The 26,627-nt window shown below is 55.9% G+C and overlaps 1 protein-coding gene across 1 annotated transcript; it reads right to left on the bottom strand.

Moving 5' to 3' along the window:
• Nucleotides 1-26,311, bottom strand: SIPA1 (signal-induced proliferation-associated 1). Its single transcript, XM_044448362.1, has 17 exons — nt 26,268-26,311; nt 20,574-21,237; nt 19,974-20,530; nt 18,893-19,017; nt 16,764-16,952; nt 15,674-15,848; nt 14,677-14,780; nt 12,924-13,081; nt 8,167-8,764; nt 5,972-6,246; nt 5,575-5,802; nt 5,243-5,333; nt 4,381-4,540; nt 3,849-3,947; nt 2,923-2,983; nt 1,682-1,763; nt 1-1,285 (listed from the first exon to the last, which is right to left on the bottom strand). Exons 2-17 carry the CDS (start codon nt 20,861-20,863, stop codon nt 1,220-1,222), a joined length of 3,258 nt encoding a protein of 1,085 aa, XP_044304297.1. The 5' UTR covers nt 20,864-21,237; nt 26,268-26,311; the 3' UTR covers nt 1-1,219.
• Between the last annotated feature and the right edge of the window lie 316 nt (nt 26,312-26,627).

Here is a 26,627-nt window from a genome sequence, read left to right as displayed (position 1 = left end):
TGCAGAACAGAAGTTTATTGCACAAAGGAGGACAGTGCGAGCCCATAAATCCAGTTCCGATACAGACAGGAGAGCAAGACGAGATGAAGAGATGGCTTTCCCCTCTCACCATCTTGTCCTTAACCTTGGTCTTGGAAGGAGGGAAGGAGGGAAGGGAACACAGGGATACAATTGAACGAGGGAGAAAGTCAGCCCAAGCCCTTATCTTTCAGAAGTGGGGCAGGCTCAGATGGTGGGAAACAATAAAATGGATAGCACCACGGAGGGTGAGATAAATAGCAGGACGGAGTGTCTGTCCCTGTCTAGGAAGAACTCATAAGTTACAAGTGCAGACAGAAAGGAGGACCAGACGGGGCAAGAAGGAACAAGGACGGGGGTGTTACAGCTTTTAAACATTTCACAGTTAATTGGGCGTGCTGGCTGGGACCCCCGTCTCACTGGGGGCACCCCACGCAGCCCAAATCAGTGCTGAAGTTCGGGCGAGGAGGAGAGAGAGAAAACGCCGAGAGATCCTCGCGGCTTGCCCAGCTTTTCCCTGCCCACCTCCCCTCTGCCCATGCTAAGACTAAACAACACGGGGCAGGGATCGGTCTCCCCTGCCTCGGAGGCGATCTGCAATTATTGCCTAGAGAATTATTTGCTGAGCTGTTTCTCTGGCTGGTGCCGGCAGGCCAGAAAAGTCCTGGGCTCAGAATGGTAATCCAGTGAAAAAGAGGACCTTCCCTGCCAACAACACAACATCAACCATCAAAAAGACCCCCGCCGTGGCTAGGGGGGCAATACGACTCTAGAATACTGGGACAGGCTGGTGCACAAACTGAGGAGGGGGCCAGAGCCCCCCGAAGGAAGTGGGCGGCAGGTCTCGGCAGATAAATGCCCACAAACGGGTCCAAAGGGCTCCCCTCGCGACGGAAGACGGGACGGCCCCGTGCCTGATTTGACCCAAGAGTTTGCCTGGGCAGGAAGCAAGCCGTGCCCCCCAGGCCAGTGGGGGAGCGACGCCTCCAGCCGCAGCGCGTGAGTGGACGGCAGGGCACGACTCGTCCCGAGTCTCCGCCGTGCCCGCAGAAAATCTAGCGAGTGGCCGTGCCGGGCGGCTGTTCTCCGGCCACCAAGGCAGAGGGGAGGGTCCGGGAGCCCCAGCAGCCACAGGGGGCGCGGCTGCTCAGCCCCATCATGAGCTGGTGAAGCTGGGCCGCTGCCATCTCCGACACCTCTTTCAGGCGCTGCGCTTCTCCTGCAGGCTCTGCAGCTCGGCCTGCAGTGCCGCCTTTTCCGCCTTCTCCTGGAGAGAGAAACGGGAGAAATGCACAGTGGTCGCAGCAGGAGGGCCGTCCTGCCCCCTGCAGCTCCGTAATTTTGGTCTGGAAAACCAGCGTTGCTCTAATTCGTTCATGACTCTAAGACCAAGCTCTTTTCCTTATCCTCCTTTCTTCGTCCGTCCTTGCTCTACCCGAGAAGTTTATTTATTTATCTATTTTAAAAAAATAAACTTTTCTAGACTGTCCCATTACTGAAGTCTCGGGATGGTTTAACCATACATGTAAAATAAGACACGGCGTCCTAAAAAATTCAACGGACAATTAAACCCCAATGAAAACAATTAGATCTTAAAACAGGGAAAATAGGAAGGGTCAAGCCTGCCCCAGTTCCCTGCCTCCGTGGACTTTTCCCCACTCACCCTCTGCAGGTCTTCCTGAAGTGACTTCAGCTTTGATTCCAACTGCAAGACCTTGTCAGCCAAACTGAGCGTCTCCTGGGACCTTCAAAGGTTGGCAGAGTGGGAGATAAGCTAGTTAACCAGGCATATCTTCAGGATACCTGAAGGAAGTCCCCTTCCTTATACGCCCTCACACCCCTTAAGATCTGCGAGAGAAGCCCTGCTCTGGGAACCCTCTCTAGGAGAGCTAAAAAGGGTCATCGGAGCAGGGCCTTCTCCACCGTGGCACCCAGACTCTGGAATGTACTTCCCAGAGAGGTACCCCTGGCGCCGAGCTTATACTCTTTCCAGCACCAGGCCAAAACCTTTTTATTTAAACGGTATTTTAAAATTAACCATTTTTAACCTTAGTTGTTCTTTGGGATTTATTGTTTTGTTCTGTTTAAATTTTTTTATTAGAAATTGTTGTTTTAACTGTTCTTTTAAATATTGTAAACCATCCTGAGGTTTTTGTATAATAGGACGGCATACAAAACCTTTTAATAAATAAATAAAATAATGGAATATCCAACAGTATTGGGGAAAACAAATCTTTCCTCCAGATCCAGCCCTTTCTGCAATACTTAGGACACCATTTTGAAATGCCTTTCCTCCATCTATTCTTTTTTTAAAAATTTATTTTGGGGGCTTAAGAATATGTTCAGGCCGCCTTTCAGAATACAGCTCAAGGCAAATTCAAGGATTAAAACCCAAACAAAAGAAGAAAGGGAACAAACAGTAAATAATAACCCAATGCACAGCCTGGAAAATACTAAAATAATTGCTGAGAAAAAGCGATTACATTAAAAGACAGCTCAGGAAAAAGCCAAAGGTAGGTGGTTCTGCTAAAGAACAAAAGGTGGGTGGTCAGCTACAAAAACTCAGCATCTTTTAACACCACGGAAGAGGTGTTTCGACCTCTTAGAACAGGGGAAAAAGTGAACAAGGGCTGGGAAAGTACCAAGCATTCAGTGGCTGAGGCCAAGAGTGGCTTTGGAGGACTGGGGCCCCATGAGGTTCCCCTGTGAAGCTGTAGGGCAAGATATGGCCATTACCCCCTCCCCAAAAGCTCCTTGCAAGGTGGAGATTTGGGGCTGGGAGGATGGGGTGCACCTCGTGGAAGCAAGAGCGGCAGGCAGAAGCACCAGAGAGGGCCCCTGCTCCTCGGCCGTGTGCCCCGGCAGACAGACAAAAAGGCAGGCAGACAGACAGCTGTTCCTTACTGTTCCTCACTGGATTGCTGTTGAATGCAGAAAGACTCCCTGAACTCCAGATCCTGTTGCCCTGGGGGTGGGAAAAGAGGCACCGCTAAGAGCAAAAAAACTGCCCCCCAAGCGGGAACGGATCACAGCCAGTGTGAGAACACCTGTCCTGCCCTGCCCTGCCCACAGGGTCCCTCATTCAGTCCTTGGGACGCTGCAACGGCCAGCCAATAATTCCTGTGGAACTCAATGGACCGGCCTTTTATTCAGAACCATGAGGACTGGGATCTTGTTTTCTTTTTAAGGTGCCATGGCTGGGAAGAAGAGCATATGCTTTGAGGCAGGAAGGGGCAGTTTCATTTCTGGGCAGAAGCTATCAGAAAGCCGGCAATGCAGGCAGGTGGCTGCTAGCCAGAAACAACAAGGCTCAGACTTGGCCAAACAGATGGTCTGATCTCAAGGCCGCTTCAGACGTTAGACAGGGACTGGGTTCAGACAACATGTCGCAGCTCATCAGTTCTGGCCACTCAGCCCCCACTTGCGGGTTGCCCTGTTGTGCAAACCTGAAGGGCAGGGCTAGAGCGACCCTCTGACAGACCACGGGCTGGGCGAGAACGGCCTCACCATCGCAGGACCCAAGTTTGCTGGGTTCACACAATCCTGCTGATCGCCGGGCAGGGGCTCTGCGTTCCAAAGGCTGGCCGGGCATTTGTGGGGATGCGGAAGGCCCCGATCCCCAGTGCCTCCCGTCCGAAGTGAAGAGGGGCCGCTTCCCACCGGAGATCTGGAAGCATCCCGCTGCTTTGCAGAAGAACCGGCGCTGGCCTTGACGGACCGACAGTCTAACACCGGGTGCTGACTCAGGCTGGCTGTGTGAGAAGCCCCAAACCGCACCCACCCGGCCACCAGAAGCCCAGCCCTGGCAAGCGGCGCCTCCCGGTACCCACCTTCCCTGGAAAGCGCTTCCAAGATGCTGTTGCAGGTAGACGCCAGGCCAGCAATGGAGTCCCACTCATCCTCCAGGGACTCGCTAGCTTCCGAGAGGACTGCAGGACAGATTGGGGGGGGGATCTCGTCAGTCCTCCGACAGAGGCCAAGCCAGGGGTGCGGGAGCTCAGACCTGGGCCCCCAAGCCAGACCTGCAGGGTCCCCTGCCTGGCTCAGCCCCCGGCGTGGCTGCTCATTCGTCCATCCTCCAGCTTCGGTCCATTTTACCCCATTCTCAAAGGCGGAAACGCTTCCCCCAAAGCTTATTACCTAGCAGAAAGCTTTACAACATAACAGGTTGGTGCTTTGGGCTCCAGGCCTCTGCCTTTCGTCCCACCCACCACAGGGGAGCTGCAGCCCCCGATTTCCCGAAAATGACTCGGACCCTTGCCTGAAAGAGGTTTAACGCCTCTGAGCTAAGCCAACCGACCCAGCTCCAGCCACGCCGGTATTTTTGTGCTCCGGAGCTAGGAATTCAACGGAGATCCTTACTTTTGGTGATGGAGTTCCGCAGGGAAAGCGTCCGTGGCAGGAACTTGTCGGTTTCGCTGGATTCCGAGTGTGGACACGCCTTTTCTCCAGGCTGCGGATCTTTACGCTCTTGCTCTGTGGTGGGGCTTTTTCTGCTCGCCAGAGGATCCCCAGGATGGTCCTGCAAGAGAAGAGCAAGGCTTGGCGTATTCTGCCAGATCGACAGAATTTGGTACCCAGTGTGAAACTCAGCTCGCTGAGAAGCTGAGCTTTAAAATAAGGTTCTAGTCCTGAAGAACGTTCTAGTAGGCAACACATGGTCGGGTAAGCAGCGCAAAGAAACAACACAAAGCACTTATCTACCGAGTCGGGCACCATTAGAAGGACAGAAAGGAGCAGTTTAGAACAAAGGTACTACTTCTGGAGTTAGGGGCCACACAGGCAAGCCGCAGCTTAGCTTAGAGGAACTCCAAAGATTTGGGGCGTGCTCTGATGAGAGGGTTAAGCATCTACGATTACTCTGCATTTGTGAATAAATGGAATAAGAGCAAGTGCTTCTAAGCCACTGGCAGCCGCTTTCCAAGGGAAACTGCAGCCAGTTAAACATTCACCAAACATTCTGCAGGCAGAATGACCTGGGGGTTGGTCCCCAGAAACTCCAGTTAGAAGGAGAGGCATGAAACAACTTTGATAACAAACCCTTCCAAATAATTTCAGCCCTTGAAGCAGAAGGAAGGCGGTGATAATCGTTTACAAGGCCAGGCCAGACGGCCCCCTCTGGATCCTGCAACGGCAAGTTTCTGGTACCCGCAGGCCTCAGCGCAGTGACACTTGAGTCCCCCCCCCCCCCCGTCCCCAGCCCAGCATTCGTGGAAATACTTACCGTGCCCAGGCCTGGGGGCGCCTTGGGGGTGGCAGCCAAGATGACATCCGGCGGAGGATTCGATACAACCGAGTCGTCCTGCGATGGCGTCCTGTGGAAGAGACAGCGGCCCACTCAAGGCACAGAGGCGGGGAGCTGGTGCTTCGCTTCCCCTTCGGATTTCGGCTCGGCTGAGCCAGGCACCTCCTGCCCCCGGGCGGGTGCTCAGGCCTGCTTGCTCTGCCCTGCCCCTCTTCCCATCCCCTCTGTGCCTTGCGGGATCGGTGCGGGACGTCGCCGCAGGAGAGGTCCCTGAGCAGCGGCCACAGCAGGGGGGGCCCTCGGCTACTCACGGGTTCGGGGGCCCGAGCACCCTCTTGCTGGGGCTCCGGAGGAACTCCGTCCTCTCCTCCGCCAGGCTGTGTGGGGGCCCGTCCTGCAGGGACAGCGAGTGGAGCAGCTGCAGGGTGGCTGGCTTGAACCCCGCCTCGCTCCCGGGCCTGGTCAGTTCTGCTTCTCCGGCTGGCGGTTCGCTCCTCCTCTTCTCCTGCAGGGACTTCTGGTACAGCTCCGAGAAACTTCTGCCCAAGGAAACAGAACAGCCGGACCTGCCTCAGGGATTTCTCCCGTGGGAGGACCCCGAACGACCAGGAATCAAATCACCCCCCACCCACAGCTGGGTGATGTGAAGCGCCATTATAAGCAGGAATCGAGCCGCTCGCCCCCCGCCATGCCCCCGGGACGCCTCACCTCCGGGGCTTCCCGTTCTCGTCCGGGGGCACCACGGTGATGGTGACCTTCTTGGCCATGCGCAGCAGCTCCGAGGTCTGCGGGTGGCTGAGGCTGGGCAGGGCCCTCTCGCAGACGCGCACCAGCCGGGCCCCCGGCTGCAGCCCGGCCTTCTCAGCAAAGGTGAAGCGCTCCACCTCGGTCACGAAGCCCTCGTGGTCCATCTGGAAGCCCAGCTGCCCGACTCCGTTGCGCAGCAGCGTCAGCTCCCTCGTCTCGCATCCCCGGGTGACCAGCTGCCGGGGCGGGAGGGAGAGAGAGAGAGAGAGACACACACACACACACACACACACACACACGCGCGGGGAGTGAATTGGGGCTGCAGAGCGGCGTGTGGGGAGGCGGGCTTGCAAGACCCCTCTCACGGGCCCCCAAGCCCAGTGCTGTGTGGCAAGAGTGCGGGACTGCAGCTCGGGAGATCTGGATGCCAGTTCCCCGCTCAGCCCCCATGCTCCTGGGCGACCGCAGGCCAGTGGCGGCCTCTCAGCCTAAGCCTACCTCACAGGGTTGTTGTGAAGACAAAACACAGAGGAGGGCTATGTAAGCTATCTTGGGTCCCTTGTGGGGAAAAGGCATGACTGAAAAATAATAAACATGAAGAAAAGAAAAAGGAAAGACTTAAGGCCGCTATTAAATCTGAGGGGACGGAGGGAAAGAAGTGGGGCAACCCGCCAGACCTGTTGAAGGACCCCCCATGAAGGATCCTGTTGCCTCAACTGCCCCCACCAGCAGCCATCCCAGCAGGCTGTCCTGAGGCGCACGGGGCAGGAAAGGAGGGCCATTCCACCGGTACTACTGAAGGGCAGCTTTTTCCTCTGCCCTCCTCCTCCCCTTTTCCGCGCGTGTTGGGTCTTCTTAGGTAATAAGCCTATGGAGAGCAGCTGTCTTGTTGGACTGAACAAGACGTAAGCCACTCCAGGAGCTTTTCTGACTGAGGAGAGGGCAAACAGTATTTTCAATAAACAAACCAAGAAAGAAAACACTGTATTTAATCAACAACCACAAACAGTGTAAATATAGACATAAGTAGCAAGAGGACAAACTTCTGCCTGGAAAAGACCGCCAGGGAAACACCAAAGCGAAGGCCTGAGGAAATAAAACCCTTTTCAGACAGTACGGCCTGTGGCTTGAGTGACCGGGCAGCGTTCCACGGTTTAGCTGCCACTACCAAAAAGGCACCGTCCGAAGCCAAACCTTCGCCAAAGAGCGCGTGGGAGGTTCAAAGTGGGAAAACACAGCCTTAAGAAGCTCTGATCCCGGAGGCAGCCATAAAGCCTCCTCTTCCAGGCCTGGTCCCCTTTTAAACCCATCCGGACGCGTGGCCAGCACTGCTTGCCGTGGCAGGGAAGCGCACGGCCGTCCTCTCCTTGCTCCAGCTTCCCATAATCTGAGATGGGAGAATGTTTCCCGCTAGCCACTGATCCACACCCTGCACGATTAAATGCACCTCAGTCGTGCCATGATTTTTTTCAAACTTTTGTCCCAAAACTCCCAAACGACCCTCAAGGACTCTTTCACTTGCCCTTTTCTGCTTTTTTTCCGTTTTGGACATGAAGGGCCCAGAACTGTGCGAGCCCAGGAGATGCTCACAACGTTTTGGGGTCTGTCAAAACATATGCAATCCCCCAAGGGGCAGCCAGCCTCTGTGTCAGAATGAGAGGTCCTAACGTGCGTTTCTCAGCCTGCGTGGGGTCCCTAGGAAATCGTTAAGCTTTTGGTTTCTATCCACACCAAGCTGCTCCCCAGTGTAAACGAGGGTCCAAAGCACCCCTCTAGGACTGGTAAAAACGGCATTCCCAGATCATGCAGCGCATTGTTTTAAGCTCAGGAAGAACCCTTGTCGTTGCTGTTGTGACGTGCCTTCCAAGCCTCTCCGACTCATGGTGATCTCATGAAGGAAGACCCCCAAAATGTCCATTCCAGACTGCCCCCCTCAGCTCTTCCAAGCCCAAGCCTGCGTTTCCCTTGATGGATTCCCTCCGCCTCATATTTGGGGCTGAATCCTGGAGCCGGTTTAGGGCCTGCTTTGGGAGTCTCAAGCAAGCGGGCTGCTTCCCTTCTGTCAATCCACAGCAGAAGCCACGCATATCTGAAATCTGGGAAGGGGAGAAGCCCCAGGTGCCCAGCATCCCCAGCATCGCGCCCGGAATTCCTACCTGCAATCGGTGGACGATGTCCCGGATGTCGGACGCTTGCGCCTCCTCGACACGCATGCAGATGTAGTCCCCGGTTTCGTAGTAGAGGTCCAAAGTGCAGCTCTCCGAAAAGGTCCAGGCCAGGATGTCCCGGCAGGAGCAGTTAAAGACCACCCTCTTCTCGCGGGCGTCAATGAGGACTAGAAACTCCGCCGAGATGCCCAACAAGCACCGGAGCTCCGGAGCCTTGCTGTCGGGGCCCCTGCAGCCGTCCCGCGCCCACACGCCCCACACCAAGGCCCCCGCGCTGTGCGCCTCCGCCCCCTTGGGCGCTCTGGACTTCTCGCGCTTCTTCGCCGCCAGCGCCATGAGTGCCAGCCGCGTCGAGGAGGCCTCCAGGGTGCTGGTGGTGACGTGGTTGAGGGCGAGGTCGCGCAGATACTCCTGGCGGGTGCGCGTGGCCATGGCGTGGAACTTCCCTGAGCGCTCGGCCGCGTTCTCGGCGTTGATCGCCTTGGCGAGCAGGAGGTCCCGGAAGGCCGGGCCCTTGACGAAGCAGTTCTTCGCCGGGATGAAGGGGCCGAAGGGCGGGATGTCCTCCGTGCAGCTCACCGCGACGCTGGCCGGGGCAGCCGGGGGAGAGACCGGAAGGGGGCAGGTTAGCTTTGGGCACACGGTTCGGACCTGGCACGGCGGCCTTTCGCGATCCTCGCCTCGCTCCTCCAAGCTCTCCTGGCACGAGGCTCTAATTTATTCTCATTTTAGCAAATGCATCTGGTTTCTAGGATCAGATACTGGGAACAGACCTGCCTTTGGATTAGTCCTTCGTTAGACACAGCAAAGGTTTCAAATAAAATAGGGGCAGCTACTGCGGTGATGTTGCACCCAGGGAATTAATATTACGATTTGTAACAACAATTATTCTGTGCATATAAACACCAGAGTACAAATATAGAGACCTCAAAGTCCTGCCTCATAATCCCAAGTCCATAACCACATGCAGGGCTGCACTCTGCGGATGCTCAGAGGCTAAGATCTATATTGCTCTTTCACATGCTACAGGACTGAACTGAGGCACTAGAAAAGAACAAGAAAAATAGGCAGGGAATGCCAATTTCTGTCCTTCCATTTAAACCCAACTGCCTGTGGGGCAGGAGAGCTGTGCGATCTTCCGGATGCTTTGGCCTACAACTCCCATCAGCCCCAGCGGGATCGTGGGAGTTGTAGGCAGAAGCATGCGCAGGGCCTCCCCGCACAACACCGCACCGAAATCTCTGCGCCGTCTCATCCCCGGACGGGCCAAAAGAACACGAGGAGGAAGCCTCCGCAGCAACGGCCGTGGAAACTTTTCACAAGCGTGTGCGACGGAAGGCGACGTGTGCCAGCACACGGGGTGGAAGCGACAGCCGGCGGTGGCCGTGCACGGAAGCGGAGTGCAAAACTCGTCAGGGCCCAGGCCCCAAGCCAGAGGGTCGGTGCGTCGCCCCGCAGCCTCGCCATGGCAGGCCCTGTGGCTCCCCCTGCTGGCACACGGTCGCAACCGCAGGGTTCACTCCAGAGGCCATGGCGGACCGACAGCGAGCCCTGTTGTGTGTCGCCGACAACCTGGGCTCAGACAACCACAGGCCGCTCCGTGGGCACACAGCTCCCACCCACAGATGCAAGCCCAGCCAGTGGCACCCAGACAGACAAGGACGGGATCACGCTCTTGCCACGGGCAGAGGAAGCGAGAATTTGCACGAAACGGTGCTTCGTGGAGCTGGAAGTGAAACCTTGTCTGCGGATTATGGAGAAACAGGCGGATCCTTGAAGTGCGAGCAAAGATTGTCTGAAGGCTGTCCCTGGGGAGTCTTCCGGAGCCCCCCAAAAGTGGGAATATTGTCCCCCAAAGAATTAGCCTAGATTAGCAAGCCACGGCAGACTGTAAGTGCCCCCTGCCTTTCCCCTCCGAGAACATTCCTGGAACCGGGAAATTCTGCCAATGGAGGAGAGTAAACAGCGGAGTCCCAGCAAGGTCCTGGGTTGGAACCGGCGCTTTTCCATTGGCTCATAAATGATCTGGAATTGGGAGTGAGCAGCGGGGTGGCCAAGTTTGCAGACACCTTGTCATTTAGGGGGGGTTAAAACAGAAAGGGATTGCAAAGAGCTCGAAAAGGATCTCAGATGGGCAGATGAGGCCGGCTGTAAGCAAGGATAAAGTGATGCATGTCGGAGCAAACCGTTCTAACTGAGATGTGAACGAGCAACAACTGATCAGAGAGAGATCTTGGGGCTCCGTGAAATTGTTGTTCCAGTGCGTGGCTGCTGTGCAAAAAGGCAGATTCCATCTCAGGAATAAATAGAAACAAAACTGCAAATTAAACTGCTAATAATATTACCCTGCCCTTATAGAAATGGATGATGGGACCAGACTTGGAACTGTGTACAGTGCTGGTCGTGGCGTTAGTAAGATACAGAAACTCTTCCATGTCTGGGACTGTTTAGTGTGGGAAAAGGGTGAGCAAGGAGAGAAATGATAAAGGTGTGCAAAATTTTGCACAGTGAGACAAGTTGGGAGGATAATAAAGGAAACCCCCAGCGGTGAGGTTTGGGTGAGGTGTTTGTCTCGACGCTCCGTAAGAAGTTACCGCAGACAGAAGTGGAAATTCCAGAGAAAAGGGCTGGTGCGATGCAGCCACGTAAAAATATGACCTGTCTTGTATTTACCACATGGAGGCCACACTTTGAAGACAAGGAAGTACAGTGGGGGCGGAAGTGAAGGTGCCCCCCCCCCTGCCAGGCCTGCCTCCTTTCGCATTCCATGTGCAGCTGAATCATCAAGAAGCAAGCGATTCTTGCGGAAAGTGTGGAGGAAGAAAGGCTCACACTGATGAATCACGGCATTTCTCTTGCTCTGTTAGTTTTTCGCAGTTTAGTTTAGTTGCTCTCTTAGTTTTTCGCAGGGCCAGGCTGCAACCGTGTCGTACACAAACGGAGCAGCCTTCCCCAGAACCTACTTTACAGATCAAATAAGGGCGCAAGAATAAAAACCAGTTCAAGTCTCACTGTGTCCTCTCCTTGACATCCAAGAAAAAACAGAAAGAGGGAGAAACAGGCGCCTCAGGTAACAGGGAGTCCCCAAGTGTCTGGGGCACATGGGCACAGCTGGATTCTTGCAGGGTGCCCTTGGCATCATCAGGAAAAAGATACCATGGGTGCCTCGCTTGTGGATACAAAGGGCTGCCGCGAAGGGCAGGGCTTGTCGCAAACCCCCCGTTTCTCAGATCTCACATGGTGGACTAAAAGAAAATCATTTGCCCAAGCAGCTAAATACATAACCAAGGTGGGATCGGAGCTCCGGAACACAAAAACAGGAACCCAAATCAAGATAGTGCTAGAAGGCAGCTCTTTGGTGTGGGACCATGCTAGGATCTCAGTTATTTTTTTAATGAAAGAAAAATGTAACAAACTCAAATAAAAATCAGGAGTACAGCACAGCTGCAGAAGACCCTGGGATTATCTGAAAATTCAGTTACATTTCCTTGACCCAGACTTGTTTACCACCTACTTAGACATAATTTGTCGGTTGTGATAATATTTTGCAGACCTGGTGCAGACATAATTGTGTTTCGCTGCAAACTAACATGTGCAACTTGGGAGCCGATCTCTGGAATACGACCCTCCCTTCTCTGGCTTCCTCATGCAAAGCATTTTGCTAACCAGAGCGAAAGCTAATCAAGGTCCACAACCAGGTTTCAAAATGGCTTTGCGAGCCCTGGTCACTTGGGACCCTGGTTAGCATGAACCATGGTTAATGTCAGTGCAGATGAAATGCTAAACTGGAGTGAGGGAAGTTGTGGCACTCCACATGTTGCAAGATTCCAACTCCCATCAGCCACATCCAGCACGGCCAATGGTCAGGGATGATGGAAGGTGAAGTCCACAGTGTCAGGAAGGATGCCAAACCAGTAAAAGGAGGGGGAAGCACCACAGAGGGTCCACGTGTGCATGAAAGCTACCTAGTTTGTGGGAAACTTGCATTTTTCAACAACAAGATGAAATGATTCATGAAATGAAAGATGAAATAATTGCCTTGAAATCTTAGGCAATTATTAAGGCGATTATTAATTGCTTTAAAATCTCCTCGCAGGCCGACAAACCCAGAAAGGCAAGGTCTGCTTGGTGCTAGCTTCAGGGACAACTTCAGAGTGAAGCCAAAGGCAAAGGCAGCGGTGTTGCGCGGAAGAAAATGCTAGAAGCCCCTTTGGCACCGTACTTTTCTTAGGCCGATCTCAAAAGTCACAAAACGCAGAGCAAGCAGGCTGTAAGAGCGAGTGACGCATGGCTGGTCGGCAGCACGCAGCCCCCTTCTTCCCGTACTGCCGAAATCTGGCAGCATCTCCCAAAATCTGTGTTTTCCTCCCCCATTTCAGCAACAAACTCCTGTGGAGCCTTCAAAAGGGCAAATGTAGCTTGGAGAAAGGCCACCTCAAGTTAAAGGTCTATAGCTATTTTCTGCTGAATTCTGCTGGCAAAGCGCAAAACGTACACCCCACCACAGGGGGTCGGAAGCAGATCCCAAACGCACTCAGTTGTCTGTCTCTCCTGCCATTTTCTTCCTTTTCCCACGGCATTTTTGGTTTTATTTACCATCCCATCTAACAAAACATTCTGAAGAACCTGCATGTCCTGCCTTCCAAGCTGGCCTAACACAAGTCCCACGCTTGCATGGATTTGAGTCTTTTCTTTTGCAAAATCGGGGCAGCTTCCTGTAGGGTTTCCCCACCCCTCCTGCTCACCTGTAGGTGGTTTGCTCCATGCAGGACTCGTGCATCCTGACCACGATGAAGACGTGCTGGAACTGCGAGCGGATCATGCACGGCGTGAAGGGGAGGGCGCCGGGCTCCTGGAAGATGATGGTCACAATGTCGTTCCCAATGTGACGCTTCCGGAGGAGCTGAAAAAAGGGGGCGGCGGGAAGAGGTTACCGGAAAGACGAAGAGGGGGGCTGGCAGCCAATTTTCAATCAAAATATTAAAACTGAGCAAACAAAATATGCTCGGGTTTCGACGCAGCCTCACGAGGGCCCAGCTGCTTGATATTTATATCCTGGCCTCCTTTGTGGGGAGACCAGAGGGTTAAGAACACCCCCCACAAAAATACAACACAAGAAGAGCATTAAAATCCTAACAATGACATGCAATAAAACCATCACTATACGAGCAGGGAACGGGTATAGCATTGGCCACTGCCTATCAGCAACAGATGCCCTTCTCCGGCAATCCTCCGTGAAAGATATTAGGAGGGCGAGTACCCAGAGGAGGGCCTTCTCTGCGGTGGCGCCCCACCTATGGAATGCGCTCCCCAGAGAGGTCCACCTGGCGCCGTCGTTATTTGCTTTTCGGCGCCAGGCCAAGTCCTTTTTATTTAAAACTTATTTTAAGTGTTAATTTATTATGGAGGATTTTTAAAAAAAATTTAAGCCGAGATGCACTGGGTTTTAATATTTTTAGTGTATAAATTTTTGTACGATTTTGTTTGTTTTTGTTGTGAGCTGCCCCGAGGCTTTGTTGCGATGGGGGCGGCATAGAAATGTTTTAAATAAATAAACAAACTGGCTGTAAATAGAAGTATCTCTGGACTGTTGTCTCTGAAGGAGAAAGAGAATACAGACTTCTGTCCAATTTGGAACTCCTTTTATTATTGGCTAGAGAAACGGGACTATGCGCAGCCTTAAATATGCTTATGGCTTACTATAAAAAGAAAAAGAAGGGGGGGCTGACCCAGTAGGTCTGCCGCTTTTGATGGTTTTTAGTTTCTTTTTGTTAGTAGAAAAATAATAAAACTTATTTTTTAAAAAAGACGTATCTCTAGAATTGAATAACGGCTGATTCTCTACCGTTGGGGTACTACCACCAAGATATTGGGGAAGGCTTCAGAACCATGTACGGCTTCGCACAGAGCTTTCCCTATTAATTTCATTTCTGTTTTGCCGAACAGCCAAATCTCTTCCGACGGTTTGCAACATGCTAATTCCAACATGTCAAATCCAGCCCAGCAGGGAATGCTGGCGCGGCAAAGCTCATGAACCAGGCTCATCTCGCCGTCCAGGCAAAGGGGGTGCTGGATTTTTGCATTTTGGGAAAGCCCAGGAGGCTGTTTTCTGCCTCCCTCTTTATTATTTCTTTATTTAAAACATTTCTGTGCCGCCCCCATCGCAACAAAGCCTTGGGGCGGCTCACAACCGTTTTGCTAGCCTGATTCAAATCCTTGTTCCTCCAAAATCCCTTTGCGATGTTTTGCACAACCGACTTGCAGATTTGCTTGTACGCAAATGTATTGCACATGTGCAACACTGGAAGAATCCCAGTACCTTTGTTAACATGCCGGCAAAAGGCAGGAACTGCTGTCATCTGGCTTAGAAAGTTGAGGTGTTCAGCCACCGCTGCCCATCACGCGGCAGCGATGGAACATGGGCAACTTGTCTTCGTTACGCTATCCCACATTATGCACCCTCGGCCAAGTTCTCTCGGAGCAAAAGGCCCAGCTCACCTGTTGCTGGTTATTCGGGGTATACGGCAGCATGGTGGAGACATGGAACATGATCTCATAGTCCTGATACATGGTGTAGAGCGAGTGCGTCCCGGTGGAATCATCTGCGAGGAGGAAGAGGAGGCGGGAGAAAGGCCGAACACGTGTCGTTAGGGGTCTGCGTTCACTGTGCCGAGTGTGGTGACGAGCACAGGACTGGGCAGCTGGGAGATCCGGGTCCGAGTCCCCATTCAGCCATAAAGCTCTCTGGGTGACCCTGGCCCAGTCGCTCTCTCGGCCCAACCTACCCCGCAGGGTCGTTGTTGTGAGGCTAAGATCGAGAGGAAGGGAATCACGTCAGCTGCTTTGAGTGCTTTTTAAAAAGGGGGGGAAGTGGGATAGAAATTTAATAAACAAACAAATAGGGCTGGTCCCATCTCAGCCACTCCTGACCCCCGCCCCAGATTGGGCCAAGCAAGTCTCTTTTTAAAAATTCCTTGCTGACAGGAAAGTTCAGCAAGCGAGCGAGTTTTCTTTTTAAACCGGCACGTTTACACTGCTTTGCTCTCCCACCGTTCTCCCCGTTTTATCATCACGGCGACTCTGTGAGGGAGGCTGGACGGAAATCCCGTGCGTGGCCCAAATGCACCTGGTGAGCTTCAGGGCTGAGCGCGGACGAGAATGCAGACCCCCGGCTCCCGATCCGGTGCTCTAGCCACTATTCCACACTGCCTCTCTACTCAGCCCTCCCCTGTGTCATGTGAAAGCACATCTCTGAGACACAGAAGGCAAAGCACAGGCCTGGCCTCCCCACCCACACATGCCGTCTCTCCAAGGCTGTCAACACAACCTTGAAGAAGGGAACATTCTGGTGGGTAGGGGCAGAAAAAGGCTAAAGAAGGCTGTGATAATTCAATTTATCCTTCCAAACGCTGGTGCTGCAGCTGCTGCAATAAACCTGTTTAATAAAAAGGGGGCTGACTTTCCCCGTGTGGCAATCGGCTGCGCCCACACTCACTCTTGGTGTCAAGTTGTGCGCGGTACTTGTCAAAGCCGCGAAGGCACACGCGGTCGCCCAGCAGGTTCAGGAACTCCTGGAAAGTTGGCCCGGCGTTTTCGTTGTTGTACATGTCCTCTTCGGAGCTCTGCCCGGCCAGGCAATAAAGCACGCCGACCTTTCGCTGGAAACTGAGCTGTGAGGGGTGGGGGGAGAGAAAATCAGGAGGGGGCAAGAGCCTAACCCATCCTTCCAGAGCCAGGTGCCTCCCAGAGGCTTCGAACAGCAGGTTCCCATCATCCCCGGCCAGCATGGCAGACTGTTCTATTGGTGGGGATGCTCAGAGAGGCGACGAGTGGGCAAAGTCTATCTGAACCAAGAAATCGCAAATTATTAAAACCATAAATACGTAGAATAATTCTAAGCATCGTTGAACAGAAAAAGCCCAACAACTCCCAGAGTTCCCCGGCTCCCTGGCTGGCCTCTGTGCGAACAGGAAGCCATATTAGACAGGTGCTGGGTCCCCTCCAGCCTGGCTCCTCTTTTGCTAGCCATCTGGGGCTAGAAGTGGCCCACAATGCCCCAGTCCAAGAACCTGGCTTGCGACACATGTCCCCCCCCCCCCCCGCGCCCTCGGCACCCGCCTCCTCTTCCCCGTCCTCGCCCTGCCCTCTTCCGCTCCCGAGCTGCTGGGATGGCTGTCCGGATGAGCCCTCGGGCAGCCTCCCAGCCCACGACCCAGGGCCGCGTCCGTTCCTTCAAGCGCAGTGAAACAGGAAGGCAAGAAGGAAGCAAGGAGGCCGGACCCCCTCAACCCGGGAGCATCGTGCCCGCAAGGAGTCGCTGTCTTCAAGAAGAGGCCGGGGGGCTCAGGCTGCTAGGGACACACTCCTCCACCCGGAGCTGGATTGTAGGACAAATTCTATTCCCCCCGTTCCTCCCTCGGGTGTTTTTCATTCTGCACCTGCGCAGCTGCGATGAAGCACGCGATTTATTTTAAGCTTGCGTCCCCGCGCAGTGGCGACAGTATGCATGGAGATACCAGATGGTTCCACGGAAAGGTGGGCCGAGCAATCCTCCCAAAACCGACCGGTCAAACAAAGGGCCGTACTCCTTGCTCATCCAGCTTGAGTAACGTCTCCGGGACCTTCGGGGAGTTGGAAGCCAGGCGGAAGCACTGCAGATTCAGCTCCGGCATGACGTGCTCCAACAGCTTCTTGGGGGAGATGCCGCGAGGGCTGGTGTGACGGGCGGCGAGGGGGACAGCATCCTCCAGGATGGATCCCCGCAGAGTCCGGAGCTGGAAGGAGGAGGCCGAAGCCACTATCAAGGGGGCGGATCCTGTTTGTCATCACGTCCCAACCCAGAGTGCCACAAAAGCCCACACCCAACCCGTGTGTACATGGTGGGACCCCCAATGCCGCATCTCTCTATTTGCCACCCTTCTCTGGTGTTGGGAAAAGCCACACTACGCCCCAGGACCCTCTGACTCGGGACCACGCTGCATCGGTGCTCCCAGTGCCTACCGGGCGCTTTCCTGGCCTTCGGCATCATCTGGGATGGATCGTGGGACCTGGCAGAGAAGACCCACCTGCTCCGCGGCCAATTGAGGATTTCTAGTCACCCTGTCCCCAGCATCCCCGCCCTAAGGGGCCGTGTGCCTTGGTGTGGTCAGCCAGCGTTCAGATGAAAACCCCAACCAAAACGAAATGGCTGCCAAGATTTCAAAGGCCTCGACAGAACCTTCCTTTTGTCCTTGATTTCCAAAAGCATGGGAGACACGAGCTTGCCAGGCCACTTTGATCCTGAGAATGTGGAGCGGGCCACAGAGAAGAGGCTGGGGAATCAGGGCCCGTGCCAGTCCAGGTTACGAGTCCAATAAAACCTTTGGTAGGACCTAGATCCCAAAGGGCCGAGCAGGGAGGGCCGATCGGCCCTTTGCAGCTGATCCTGCCAAGAACGGATTCCCCTTTCCCGCTTTTTGCAGGAAGGCAAAAGGAAAGCTAAAAAGGGAGAAAGGACGGGCACGGAGGGGGAACAGCACGTCTTTAATTTACTTCCTCTTTCGACAGCCTCTTCTAGAAACTTCCTGCCCCCTATCAGAGGCTGAATGAGTTCCCTCCCTCGCGGAAAACAAGCACAGCTATTAAACCCCACCTGCTGACCAGGAGGACGCTCTAGACCAGAGGATGGCGGAGAAACGCCGTGCATGGCGACGCAGGTGGCGGAGAAGCAAAGGACAAGCCGGGCTGCGACCACAGCGCTGTGAAGGCACGGTGCAAGCGGCAGCAAAATGCTAAAGCGCAGCGTCCCTTGCCGCAAGGGTGCGCCAGGTCCGGGTTCCAGGCAGCCGTTCCGCCCACTCACGGCATCCCCTTTCCGCTCCCAGGTCCCAGACAGATGCTTGGCACGGCGGGCCACCAACCAGGTTCTATTCGCCTGAACGGTGGGGAAGTGCCCCCTTCGTTTTGCTCCCTAGCAGTGTCCTGCCCCAAATCCCAACGTTCCCCAAACATAAGATCCTTCTCGCCTTGTTTTCCAGTGGGCCCAGGTTTGGGCGAGCAAACCTTCGGCACTGGCCACCTATGAGAAGGAGCGAAGCCGGGACTGTCCTTCTAGGAAGTCCTGCTCCGTCATCAGGCACCGTTTCTCCCTTCCACTCCAGTTTTGGTCCCGGGGAGCAGCCAGAGGAGGGACTTTGCTACGGAGGCAAGCTGCTCACCAGCTCTGCAGGGTGCACGAGCAACAGGGGCCGTCCACCATGTTGCAACGTCAGGAAACATTTCATCTCACCCAGGAACTAGCTGCACGTGTGTGGGCGACAACACTGCCCAGACACCACGAGGCGAGAACTCCCTCCAAGAGCACAGCGGAGGGGAGTCAAGCCTGCTCCCCCAAGAGGGGGACCTAAACGCACGACGGATCCTTGCTGCCTCCAGCAAACTTCGGCAGGCCTTGGCTCGCTGCTGAGACAACAATCTCCTAGGTGCCCAGAAGGCGCTCCAGTGGGCTTCCGCCTTTACTGAGCCTGTTGAGACTGAGGCACATACCTTGACCAGGCTCTACCTACCTGGCCTAGCCGTGCCCACCTGGCCCTGATATAAACTCAGTCTGCTGACTCAGGCAGAACTGTGACTAATGCTTCTTGCTTTAACTCTGAATCTCAGGCAACCACCAACAGGACGAGTACGATCCCGTCAGACAAGTGCGCTGGTGTCCCAGAAGGTTGTAGCAGCCCACCTGACTTGTGCGTATGATGAGGCGGTAATTGTACTGCGGCCCGGCGGTGCCTTCCTTCTCCTCCCGGCGCAGGGAGACGGCGACAGCGCCCAGCTGATCATCTATCCCAAAATAGTTCTGGTGCTCTGTGTGGGTGGAAGGAAGTGGGGAAACAGCCTGAAAGATGCCCTGGTTTGCCTCTACCCCGTTATGACCCTTTCTTATTCCTCACGGTGATCATACTAAATTTATTTATTTCAGAAGATTTCGATGATGTTTTCCGTCTAACCAATTTACAGCACTGCTTCTGTGATAACATCCTAAACCGACAATGAGACTGATCATGAAAACAACAAAGCAGAGGGAAAACAGTAACATTTCCTTAAAATAAACATGGGTAGCGGAAAATGCAGGCAGTCAGGGGAACACCAGGGCAAACAGATGTGTTCCAAGTTATTCTCGGAAGCCTGCAACACTCGGAGCCGGCCTGGTTTCTGGGGAGAACATTCCAAGTTGCGGGTGCCACAACCAAGAAGACCCCGCAGTAAATTGAGGGTGAACCTGTCCCCCACGGACCACCACCATGCAGCTAGATTCCCGGTTCCCAAACGTCTTCGCTTCCCAGTGCCTTCGTCGGCATGGCAATTCCCTTCCAGGGATGAGTGAGCAACTGTTTGGAGTCATCTGCAACCAGTTCCGCGGCAGATGAGCTCCCTTTTGCTTTGGGGCGGGGGGACATTTTTCAGTGATTTGCAAACCGAAGCAAAACCATCAGGCCTTCCTACCCTCTCCAAACCTCCCAAGTGAAATAGGGAAGTTGGATCATCTATTGGTGGTGCTGAAAAGCGGACATATAACTGGACTTCGGAGTACGTACGGGCTTGTCATTTAACGCCAATGGCCAGGAGAGCTGGCTCCGGAGTGCTCCGCCAGGAACCACTGCTTGAAAATTAAGAGTAGGCCAAGCCATCTGGCGGAAGGTCTCCGGGTCAGAGCTTAGTTCCACTTCTGGTCTTTGCCTGGACATCCTAGGTTGAATCCCGCACCTGTTCGGACAGGTTCGCTCGCCACCCCGGGCCCGTTTTACAGGCTGACTACTCACCCTTGCCGTAGAAATGCTTCCGGTAATAGCAGGCGCCCAGGTCGGCGTATTCGATGGCGTAGCTGGTCCGGCTGGTGCGCTGCCCGTAGCTTTCCCGGGGCTCCTCCAGCACGGAGACGGCCATGTTCGGGCAGTGGAATCCGGCCAGCGGCCCCCGGTGCTGGCCGAGCCCGCGCTCCACCTCGCCGCCGGCCTCGACCCGGAAGCGGGGGCAGCTGAGCACCAGGCACCCGTCCTGCCCCGTCCCCGCCACGCCTTCGAGGGGGGGCGCCCCGTCCGCCTGCTGCGACTGCGAGGCGGCCGAGGCGCCCGTCGTGACGTTGCCGGGCCTCTCGGCCTCCTTGGCCGCCTCGCCCGGCTCGAAGAGGATGCTCTGGACGTCGTAGTGGGCCAGGTGGCGGCCCCACGCCGGGGCGGCCCCCTCGCCCCCGGCCCCCTCCCCGGACACAGCGCCATCCGCCTCCGTCTCCCAGACTTCGGTGGGCGCCAGGCCCAGGAGCAGCAGGGGGTCCCGGAAGCGCCGGGCGGTGGGGCTGCTGGCCCGCTGCTCCTCATGGCTGTGCGCCCGGGCGCGGGGGGGGCGCCGCCCCCTTCACGGACACATGCGTGCCGCCGCCGCTGCGGTGGAGCCCAGCCCCCGGGGCGGGGGGCGCGGGGGGCGCGGGGATGGCGGTGGCGGGGACGAGGCCCAGCTCCCCCTCGCTCAGCGTCACGTCGCTGTTGCTGCGATGCATGAGGTACGTGCGCCTGGGGGAGCGCAGCGGGGGGCCGCCGGGGCCCTCGGCCGCGGGGGGCTTGGGGGCCCGGAAGGTGTCGAAGGAGAGCGAGGTGAGCGGGGGGCGGTTCGAGTGCCGTCGGATCTTGCGGATGAAGAGGTCGTCCGACTGCATCGCCCCCGGGCGCCTGTGGACCCTCCCCTCGGGTGCTGCCCAGAGACTCGGGGGGCCACGCGGAATTCCTCCCTGGGCTTCCAACTGGGCGGCAAGGAGCTCCGTCCCCCAGGCCCCCGGCAAATCAAGTCCTCGGCGACGACCGCAGAGCCCGCTCTCCGGGAGGAGAGGTCAGTGCCCCGCCCATGAGGGAGGGGCTTCCAAATCCAGGGAACAAGCTGCTAGTCCTGGCGGGGTCCCAGCTGGCTTCCAGCACCAACGGCGGGCAGACTCCATGCAGAGGTGGGAGATCAGCCCCTGGGCCCCACGCACGCCGGACCACCCGGAATCGCTGGGACGCCGTGGGCCCACCTGGCCATCGTCAGCGCGGATTTCTACAAAGGAAAAGGGACACGGGTGAGCTGGCTTCCCCCTTTCGGGCACAAGTGTCACTGGACCGCAAGTGGACAAGAACGCCAGTCCCCTTAAAACACGACTCCTCCGTCGCGGATTGGAACCCGGGAAGCTGCCGCAAGCAAGGTCGGCCCGGGTCTTGAGCAGGGAAGGGGCTCCCCCATCCCCTGCTGCCCACCACCCCTTTTGCTGGAACTGCCTGGGAAGCGCGCCAGGTCCATTCTGCGCGATTAGCATCTGCTCCTCCGTCGAGTCGAGCCTGACAGTCGTTATCCTGCAGTGGTGCAGAGTTCCCTCTGAATGTTGCCGTCCAGCCCCACACCCACCAGGCAGCTGTGGGAATACCGAACCCCCCACAAACCAGCTCCGGCCACGTTCGTCTCTACCAAGCGCGAGTCCCTGGAAGGGGAGGGGATTCCGAGTGCCCATCCGCAGCCAATGCACCCCAAAACATGGTGCAGCAGCCAGAAAAACTGTGGGAGGGAAAATGGCTTTCTCCCCAATACGAGCAGGAAACGGGAAAGCCCATAAGAACCTTCTTTCCTATCTCTTTTTGTGGCGGACTGAAAATAAGATTAGCAAAGATCTGGCTATCAGGAAGCACCGGCAGGGACTCTGCGTGTGTTCATTCCTGCCTCCAAATCTGTGCACAAAATCCTGCCGCTTTGTTTTCATCAGGTTTTCCCCCCGCATGGAAATGGGGAAGAAAAGGCGGGCGCGAGCCCAGCTTGTCCAAGATGCATTTCTCTCAGCACGGGCTCAACGAAGGACGTCATCCAGGCTTCTCGGGCAGCGGAGAGACAAAATCACAGAGACAGCCTTGTAAAGTCGCCCTGTTCAAGCAGGAAGAACTATTTCCTGCTGAGCACCTAAAAGAAAGGCCCCGAGTTACCCTCGAAGGATGCCGGTTGCGTTGCACAAATTGAGCAATTCCGTGCTGGCCCACGCGGCCTAAGCCCTGGCATTAAAAGCAGGGCCGCTTCTGCCCCGCAGCCCTCTTAGGAGGAAATCCCTGCCCACGGCGAGAGCCGATTACCCCACCCTCTTACCCAAGGCCGTCGGCCCCAATTAGTGTCCGAGAGACAAGCCTGCGATTCCCTCCCTGCTTTGCAGAGAGATGTGCACCTCCCTCTTAGCCGCCCGAAGGACACCGGCACGGCCGGCAGCACCCGAGCAGCGGGGTGGGTGGGGAACCTGTCGGCCTGGGGCCATGTCAACTTTCGGGGACCGTGTTTCAGCGCTGGCAGAGCCGGAGGCAAAAGGGATCGGGTCGGAATCCCCCGAAAGGCCTGAGCACACCCTTCAAGATGCAAAGGTTTAGGGGGGCCCTCAAAAAGTGGGGAGGCACCACACAGAAGATGAGACAGAATCAAAGGATCGGTGGTCGAGGGAAGCGAGGGTCAGCAGACGAGGGATGTCCCCGGCCCGATCCAGGCAGCGCCAGGAAGCAGAGAGATCCAAGGTTTGGACGCAACAGAAACACACACATTTCCACGTACTAAGTTACGTTTGCTCTGAATTCAGTGTGTGCGTGTGTCTGGCTGTTTAGAAACTCATCTCCTAAAGACCCCTGTTTGTAAAAAGAAACACACGCACAGGGCAGAGAAGTTCTGATTCCAGGAGAAAACCTCAGGAGGAAAGATTCAAGGGAGGCAGCGGGAGGGGAAGCCCAGGTGGGCCAAAAGCTGGTTAATCCGGGCCGATCTGAGGCAACGGAGAATATCGGGAGCCTGCAATTCATTTCAGCAAGGGCCCCATGCAGCACAGCAGGGCAGCAAACAGCCTTCCAGAAATTCGGACTCCAGCGGAAAGGCCCATGGTGCAAGCCCCACAGGGCCATCTGCAAGCACCTCCCTGCCCCACGAGTCCCTGGAGAGAGAGATGGATCCCTGGAGAGGGTGCAATCGCCAAATCTCTTTTTCAGAATTAACACACCGGGAACAGTGACCACGTCCCACGGTTCCCTGCTCGCCTCGAGTCCTGGAGGTTGGGTCCCCCAAACTGTTATTCCGATGGCCTCCGTCCCAACACATTTGCAGTCGTTGCGAATACACACGCTGTGCCAGATGGTTACTCGCTTTCAAATGTGAAATACTGGATAGGAAGCCAGACATGAAACTAAATCTATCCATCTCGTTTATTGCCCCTCTGTTCTTCTATCGCTGAAATCAAAGCAGCTGCAAGTAATTCCCAGGTGTTCACAAACTGGAAGCTGCTTTGACAAGGCACCTGCCTCATGTCCAGACAATCCTCTGACACCATCAGGTGATCTTGGGTCAGCTGCTCTAGGCTAAACCTACCTTGCAGGGTTGTGGTGAGGATACAGTGTGGGAGGGCGGGACACAGGTCATATAGGTCAGCTTTCCAAACCAGAATCCCCCTCAGAGGTGTGGGACGGCACTGCCAGCATCCCCCAAGACCAACTATGCTAGTTTTCGAAATAAGAATTGATAAATTTGGGGGGCACCATGGCATAGGGGTTAGAGCTGCACATTAAGACAAATTCAACAAAGATCCAGCTTACTAAGGAATCAGTGGACTCACCCGAACCCGATCACAAGACTTAGAACTGACCGACCTTGCAGGGTCCAGAGGATAAAACAATAAAATGTGGGAAGTGAATAGCCACTGTAGGTTCCTCTGAGCAAAGGCAGAAAATATTATTTTAGGTGAGCAGGTTTACTACAAAAACGAGGAGGGAGGCTGAATCGCTGGCTCGGGGCATAGTTTTGGCTTGCTGGCACACTCTCAATCGGGGACCTGAGACGCATTTTTGCATGGAAAAGGTTTTTGGCTTAATGCTATTCTAAAAGAGGAAATTCGTTATGCACGGGGAAAAAACCCAGAAACAACTCGAGGCACTGAAGGCAAAGGATGGGGCGACGGCGGGGTGAGCATCACACCTCTGTGTGGGTGCAGAGAGAGAACGTCGTGCCAATACGCAAGTTTCACAAGTGAGATCGGTTTTCGCTTTTTCCACGTCGGTAAGCCAAGTGAGAAACAGAGCGTGCATTTGCTTCTGCGGCCTTTTATCTCTCTCGCGCAACATTCATGAAGTTCCAGCCTTGCCATGTCACCCGACAGTCTACGAGGAGAGCAGGACAGGCTCCTTGAGAATCCCGAAATCCATTCAAAAGAAGAATTTTACAAAAAGGAGGACTGCCTAGCTGCCTAAAGGGGAGCTTCTGCGACGTGGAGAAACTAAAAAGCATCCTCGAGAGGGCAAGGGGAGAAAGAAGCCAGAACGGCATCCTCAAATCCTGAACGGCTGTACATCAAGCGTGCTTGTGCAGGGGATTAGAGCTGCAGCGAGAACGCGGCCATAAGATTAGGGGGAAAATCTCCCCTTCCCTCCTGATAGACACCTCTAACATGTGCCAACTTCCCTCCTTCCAGAGAGGCTGGACTGCAGCTCCCATTATCCCCAGCAGGGACATGCTCGATAGGAATGATAGGGAGTTGTCAGCAAGCATATCTGAAGGACGCCGGTTTCGAGAAAGTCACCAAAATACCCCATAGGACGCAGTGCTGCTTCTGCAGAGCAGGAAACGGACGGGACGCGCTTTCCTCTGCCAGAACCAATGCGCGGATCTCCAGATGCATCGGAATACAGCTCCCATGAATCTTCCCCATTGGCCATGCTAGCCAGGGCTGATGGGAGTTGCAGGCCAGAGCATTCTGGGGGCACAAGCCCCACCCCGGACAGAACAGACCTAAGCTGAGGCTCCCACACGCTGGTCCAAAGCCCTTCTCCCTTCCTCTGAGTTTTCCTCTTCCTGTTGCGGGGCCCTGATCCGCTGTTCCTGCCGAAATGCACCTCCTGCCCTCTGAGCAGCGTCCTCCTCTCCCACCACAACACCCGGAGGGTGGGCAAAGACACGGTCGGGGCTCGCTCCCCAAACCCTAACCCTTAGCAGGACATCAGCCGGGCAGGATCTGGGGCAAAGTCCATTTCTCGTCCTCGGCTGGCTCCGCTTGCATCTCCTAACGCGTGAAGAATTCCAGGCCGATGGAAGCAAGAGCAGCACCCCCCACCAGCCCCGGGGACAAATCCAGCCACCCGAGAGCCCGGGCTGGCCTGGGCCCCCTCCCCAGCGAGCTGCCCCTTCACGCTTGCCCCACTTTGGTGCCATTCCTTCCCCCGCTGGAAGGACTGGAATGCCTCCCCTAACGCCTCGTGACAGAGGCCACCCAGCAGAAATGGCATCCGGCCCCCGGAGCGGGAGAGGCTCTGCACCTCCGTCACAGGGCCGGGGAAAGAGTTCAGGTCCCCGTCGGTCCCCAGCTCAGGCAGAACACCTCCGCACGGACAAGCCTGGGAGGACCCCCAGCACAGCAGGGTGGCTGCTCCACCAGCCCACGTCCTCCCTGCTCCATCCCGGACTCCGACCCAGAGACGCCTCGCAGAACCGGCGAAGAGCCCCAGGCAGGTTCAGTCAGCGAGCCAAGCTGCGTGCCACAACTGCCCCCTGCCAGCCGGACCCACCCACCGGCAGGGAATTATCCCAGGGGAAATGCAGGGGGCAGGAAGGTTTTCCGCGGCTCCCGGCATGGATGGAGCTCCTTGGGGCAGCCCTGCAGACCGGCCCCGGGGGCGGGGGGGGGGAGCAGCCGCCTTCGGCCAGCCATTACGTGCGGAGGGAACGGAAGGTCTTGTTCCCCGAGGAAGGAAGTTGTCATTAGACACGGCACTGCCCATTCAGGGGCAGGAAAAGAGCTCCATGGATAGAAAGACAAAGATGTTGATGACAACAGAAAGCGAACCACGCTGAACTGCTGGGGGCGGGGGGGGGGGGGCAGGAAACAGGAAGGGAGAGAACGCCAGAGGACACGATAAAGGGGATTTGTGGGGAGGGCATCCAAGCGCCCCGCGGATGAGCATCCTGGCCGTGCTTCTCCGGCAAGGCGGGCTCATTTCCACAGCCCTCCCAAAGTCCCGAACGCCAGGAAACGCCCGGCCGCCCCCCAGCCCCGAAATCGCCCCGCTCAGGACCCTCATCGTGCCCCCTACCCGGCCAGAGAGCCAGCCTCTTAGGTGGTCAGACGCAGCAAGCCGCTTCCTCTTGCGCAGGAAGCGTGGCGCAAGCGGAAGGAGAACCTGCCCCCCCAAGCGCGCATGCAAGCCGCTCTTCCGCTTCCCTGTTCCCTCCAGCACCGCACAGAAAGAGCCCGCCGTGCGACGCCCCGCGAGGAGGCGGCCCACGCGGGCCCCGGTCCACGGAGGGCGGCCAGCCGGACCACGCCGCCCGCGCACTGGCTGTCTGGCTCCCACGCCTCCCGATGTGCGGATTTCTGGGCGCCCGCGGCACACTTCCCCTCTTGCAGCCCAAGCCGAGTGAGAAGGGGCCAAAGGGTGGCGGAAGGGACACGG

The sequence above is a fragment of the Varanus komodoensis genome, unplaced genomic scaffold, assembly GCF_004798865.1.
Source record: "Varanus komodoensis strain SLA01 unplaced genomic scaffold, ASM479886v1 scaffold55, whole genome shotgun sequence".
Lineage (NCBI taxonomy): Eukaryota > Metazoa > Chordata > Lepidosauria > Squamata > Varanidae > Varanus > Varanus komodoensis.
This window is presented reverse-complemented; position numbering and strand designations above follow the sequence as displayed.